This window comes from Corylus avellana, chromosome ca1, assembly GCF_901000735.1.
Source record: "Corylus avellana chromosome ca1, CavTom2PMs-1.0".
NCBI classification, from domain to species: Eukaryota; Viridiplantae; Streptophyta; class Magnoliopsida; order Fagales; family Betulaceae; genus Corylus; species Corylus avellana.
In genome coordinates this window covers 5,391,090-5,396,717 of record NC_081541.1, presented here as the reverse complement: position 1 = coordinate 5,396,717, position 5,628 = coordinate 5,391,090, and the positions used below count along the sequence as shown (strand labels likewise).

The 5,628-nt window shown below is 34.8% G+C and overlaps 1 protein-coding gene across 1 annotated transcript; it reads left to right on the top strand.

Annotated features, from left to right (window-relative positions):
* On the top strand, positions 1–2,470 carry LOC132182284 (auxin transporter-like protein 3). The gene is made up of 8 exons (XM_059595485.1): positions 1–214; positions 321–506; positions 607–719; positions 814–997; positions 1,083–1,180; positions 1,297–1,504; positions 1,603–1,860; positions 1,967–2,470. The coding sequence occupies exons 1-8, from the start codon at positions 59–61 to the stop codon at positions 2,159–2,161; spliced, it is 1,398 nt and encodes a 465-aa protein (XP_059451468.1). The 5' UTR covers positions 1–58; the 3' UTR covers positions 2,162–2,470.
* Positions 2,471–5,628: the final 3,158 nt, after the last annotated feature.

Sequence of the window (5,628 nt, the reverse complement as noted above, 5' to 3'; positions counted from 1 at the left end):
CAAACTAGTCCAGTAGTAGTCCATTGCTTCTCCCAACATCACAAAGCTAGCTGTAACAATGGCTTCCGAGAAGGTTGAGACTGTTGTTGCAGGAAACTACGTGGAAATGGAGAGGGAAGAAGGCGATCCCAAGATGGGCAAGAGCAAATTATCAAGGCTGTTGTGGCATGGTGGCTCCGTCTATGACGCGTGGTTTAGCTGTGCTTCTAACCAGGCAGGCACTTTGCTGTTGATCATAGATCATTAATTATTATCTTCATTGTTTCTGGACTCATATTTGTAATTATGCTATTTACATCTATTTTCCTCATGAAATGTAGGTTGCACAAGTGCTTCTCACGCTGCCGTACTCATTTTCACAACTGGGGATGCTTTCTGGAATCCTTTTTCAGCTTTTTTATGGGTTGATGGGAAGCTGGACTGCTTACCTTATCAGCGTACTTTATGTTGAGTACAGAACCAGAAAAGAAAGAGAAAAAGTTGATTTCAGGAATCATGTTATTCAGGTTATAATCTCTCTCTCTCTCTCTATTGGGTTCTTCTTATATATCCTTTTTCCTTTTCTTTTTCCAATTTTCTTACTTAATTTTGATTGTTAATTTGCAGTGGTTTGAGGTCCTTGATGGACTGTTGGGGAAACATTGGAGGAATGCAGGCCTCTTTTTCAACTGCACTTTTCTTATGTTTGGATCTGTAATTCAACTAATTGCCTGTGCAAGGTATATATATACATAATAAATTAAATTAAAATTTAAACAATTAATATTGCTTTCAAATTGTAACTTAATTAAAATATATATTATTGGTTTGCAGTAATATATACTACATAAACGACAATCTTGACAAGAGAACTTGGACTTATATCTTTGGCGCTTGCTGTGCAACAACTGTCTTCATCCCCTCATTCCATAATTACAGAATTTGGTCATTCTTGGGCCTTATTATGACTACTTACACTGCATGGTATCTCACCATTGCTTCCCTTATCCATGGCCAGGTAAACTTAACCATACTGTAAAATGTAAAATTAATATTCTTTTGTAATTTTAATTTTCTTAGTTTAATTTTCTATGGGATTGAAGGTTGAGGGAGTGAAGCACTCAGGACCAACCAAAATAGTTCTCTACTTCACTGGGGCCACCAACATTCTCTACACCTTTGGCGGACATGCTGTCACAGTGTGAGGGTTCATTAAGGAGAGATATATATATATATATATATCGTTACATTAATTAACAAATCTCAAACATTTTTTTTCCTGAGAAACTGGAATTTTAATTTAATTTTATCTTGCAGGGAGATTATGCATGCGATGTGGAAGCCACAGAAGTTCAAGCTCATATACTTGATAGCCACACTCTATGTGCTCACCCTAACTTTACCTTCAGCTTCTGCTGTTTATTGGGCTTTTGGCGACATGCTTCTTACCCATTCCAATGCTCTCTCTTTGCTCCCAAGGACTCGCTACAGAGACACTGCTGTCGTCCTTATGCTTATTCACCAGGTTAATTATTAAACATCATATTCATATATATGTATATATGAATAAATATAAATTAATTAATTAATGACTGATTTTTCGGTTTTTTGTTGTTGTTGCAGTTCATAACATTTGGATTTGCTTGCACCCCTCTGTACTTTGTGTGGGAGAAATTCCTTAGGATGCATGAAACGAAGAGCATGTTAAAGAGAGCTCTTGCTAGGCTCCCTGTGGTGATCCCAATATGGTTCCTTGCAATCATTTTCCCTTTCTTTGGCCCAATCAACTCAACCGTTGGATCTCTTCTGGTCAGCTTCACCGTTTACATAATTCCTGCACTAGCACACATGGTCACCTTCGCGTCCGCGTCGGCTCGAGAGGTTCGGTCTCGGTTAAAATAAGTTCCACTAATTTCGTCTTTAAAAAGTAGTTTTAATACACAAAAAATTGATTACTTATATAATTCCTCTTTTGTTCTTTTCGCAGAATGCAGTGGAGAGACCACCATCATGCTTAGGAGGATGGGCAGGATTATACACCATGAACATCTTTGTAGTGGTGTGGGTTTTGATTGTAGGATTTGGGTTTGGAGGATGGGCAAGCATGCTCAATTTCATACGCCAAGTTGACACCTTTGGTCTATTCACCAAGTGCTATCAGTGCCCCCCCCACAAGGCTTGATGAGTAGATTCCCTACTTTTGAAAAGGTTTTACAAATTAAGTTACATATATATATGTAAGCGTGTAAAGAGATTGGCACTTGAAACCTTTTCTTCTTTTCCTTCCATTTCTCTCTCCTTGTAAAAGCGATGGATTTCAGAAGAGGTGTGATGGCCATCATGGCCACCCCTATACAGACCTACAATTGTAACTTGTGTGCTGATTAATTTTTTTTTCTTCTTTAAATGCATGCAACTCCCTTTTGGTTTTCCTTTTTTGGTGGGATGATTTTATTTTTATAAACCCTTGTAGTATTTGCTCAATTTTTTTTTTTTTTTTTTTTTTCCTATCCTGTTGTATTCTCTATATATAATGAAGGGGAAGCAAAAAAAAATTAATACCATATCTTTCTTGTCTAAATCAGCTGGTTAATTCAACCCAAGCAACTCTTCTGCCTCTTTTCCATTTTTTTTTTTTTTTTTTTGTGGCTGCAACATGTGGGATACCTAAACTTTACACTTATTTTCATGATTGGAGTAAAAGATGGAGGTGATTACTTGAATATCTTGTCGCTTTTACACCATCTCGCCGTGGTCTTCCCTATACCATTCTTTTGCCTAATTGATTTGGACATCGCATGAAATGGTCCACGTACAAGCGCCGAAGGACTTTAACTTTACCCTCAATTTTCCACATGCCCATTAGGCGTTAGGTTCTTGTCGTATTCACACCGCCAAACACCAAACACCAAACACCAAACACCAAACATCAAACATCCTGTGTGTCTTAGTGATTAAAAGGATTCATCAAACATCCTATGTGTCTGAGTGATTAAAAAGGATTCATATGATGTGAAACTAGTGCCGGAAATTTTGGACACAATTCGTAAATTTGACATTAATTCATCATGAAATTAAAGGGTTAGAAACTTAGGGTTGTAAAGTTTGACTTGTTTATTTAAATTGGCCGGGTTATGATTGACCTATATAATCTTATACCAATGTTTCAACATGATCCGAACCCGATACACAATATAATGGCTAACAATTTTGGCATGACCCGCGAATCCAACACAAAATTAGAGCGTTAAAGTTTATAATTTGATCAGGTTATAATTGACTTATATAATCTTATATCTATATCTTGACACTACTCAAACCCAACACGCGATCACAAATAAAAACTCTTATCTGAAATGATTTGTGTAGTTGGTATTTGATAACGAAAAGAATGCCACACCACCCATCTATCGTTGGCAGCTGTGAAAAGTGTAGCTATAAAGGGTGATGTATTTTTTTGAACCCAATGATGCATGTAGGGAACGAATTATTTGGGTAGCTAATCTAACATTGGTCATTTGACGTACTTTTGGTTCTTTTCGCATAACTCATATTGGACTATTTGCCTAATTTGATGTGCTTTCTTGGACTTGTCTTAAACGACAAACAAAATGACCAAATTGCAAACTCAGATATTTATCGTTTGCTTGAAGTAGTTGGTATGGAAAACCAAACCCCAACACTAAAAAGTTCCGTTCAAATTGGGTGAGAAAAAATTCTATAAAATTAAACCACGTCTAAAAATTTTCATCTAGAAAAAAATTTGTCGAAGATTAATTATTGGTGTTCCTGTGTGAGAAAGAGACAAGTATTAAGCAATCCTGTAGGCCCAAGCCCATATAGCAAGCTCTAAAAAAAAACAGTTGGGTTAGTCGGTGCAGAAAATAGGATCCATGGGCTTGGTGGGCTTAGATTATGACTTCCTTGTTTGTGGAGTAAAGTGACATTCAATCTGATAAAGAAAAAAGGGTCAGAACATGGAGAAAAATGCAGGAAAGCAGACAACATTGATGGACACTACACCTATGAAACTCAGAAAAGCAGAAGAACATGTACACCTAACCCAGAAAAAAGGAAAAGGCAATTCAACGGATATGATTGAATGTGAAGGGTGACGGGGAAAAGTTTGTGTTTGATATCATCGTCTCTTACCGACTGCCATACTTTGACCAATGATGGTCCAGTCTTTTGGTGGGCACCATTTCATTCTCTTAAGAACTTTCCATTATCAGGGCTGTCTGGATATTCAGCCCAACAAAAAAGGGGGACTGTTCAGTCATTCTCGTGGAATTTTTCAATGATTTTCTTGTGCTTTCCAAGATCAATGAATCTGCCAAAGAGAAATACTTTTGACCACCTATTATTGATCTTCTTAGATTTATAGGACCCAACGCAACTCCCATCTTTCTTTGCTAAAGGGTAAACTCAAAAAAAAGAAAGAAAGAAAGAAAAAATAAAATAAAATAAAATAATTTCACTTAGGATTTGTGAACTACCGTCTGTTTTAGGAAGACTCAATTGATTCATTCTGTCAATTTTTGCCGTTAAACCCTAACGAAAACCACTAAAAAGATCAAATTACCCTTCTTTTTTTTTTTTTAATTTGAAATTTGAAATTAAGGGTAAATTTAAAATTTTATAAAAGTTTTAGGGGTATAACGGTCATTTTATCACTTTTAACATGACGGAAGGGGTAGATTGTGTTAAATTGAAAGTTCGGAGAGGTAAAATTGAAAGGTTTTAAAATTTGAAAATCTTTTCAAATCGTGTAGTAATTTAAGAATCATTTACGAAGTTTCAAATTTAATGTATTATATTCAAAATGATTGTAATTTATATTGAATTTGAGAAAATTTCTCTCACACGCGGAAACTTTGCACTTGAAAAATAGATGATAAAGATAATGTTAAAATAGATAGCTCTCAAATCCATCTATTGGAGTAGGGTAAAAAGCCATGACTCATAGGCTCATAGCTTATGTGACCACAAGAACATGCATCCCTGATCCCACTAAATATTGGCATAAATGAGGCTCACATGGATTCTGCAGTATGGATGGAGATAGCCAATAAAATTGCTATATTAAAAAACTCAAGAAGACCATAAAAGATGATCATTTATAAGCAGTTTATATGATAGGAAAAGAAGTTGTATTTATGTCAAATGACAGAAAAAAAAAAATTAATTAAAAAAAAAAAAAAAAATTATTGTTAATCAAATTACACTCTTGAAATATGTGGTGTTTAATTAGGATAAGAATTTTGTGGACCAAACAAGATATAAATTATAATATCAAAATCATGTTACGATCCTATAGATTTTTAGGATTATGACGTGATCTTGATTTCATTTATAATATTAGTTTTCGTTTTTGTTATAAATCATCACTTGTCCAACAAATTTAAGCAAATATAAAATATTTAATTAATATTCCAACACTCACCTAGCTTGTAGGCTCGAACTCCTTATTGTACGTTGAATATTTAATTAAAAATAAATATTATCCCTCCATCTCCTTGCATTCTTCCACCTATCTCCATACTACACCCATATGTTTTTCAAATTTATCATTAAATATTTAAAATCCACAAGCCAAGATCTATTTCTTAAAATATTAAAATTAAAGATGGATTTTTTAATGAAATCAAG

Coding starts and splice junctions, on each gene's coding strand:
- LOC132182284 (XM_059595485.1), top strand. CDS start 59: ATGGCTTCCGAGAAGGTTGAGACTGTTGTTGCAGGAAACTACGTGGAA. Junction 215..320: donor TTAGCTGTGCTTCTAACCAG/GCAGGCACTTTG, acceptor CATGAAATGTAG/GTTGCACAAGTGCTTCTCAC. Junction 507..606: donor TCAGGAATCATGTTATTCAG/GTTATAATCTCT, acceptor GTTAATTTGCAG/TGGTTTGAGGTCCTTGATGG.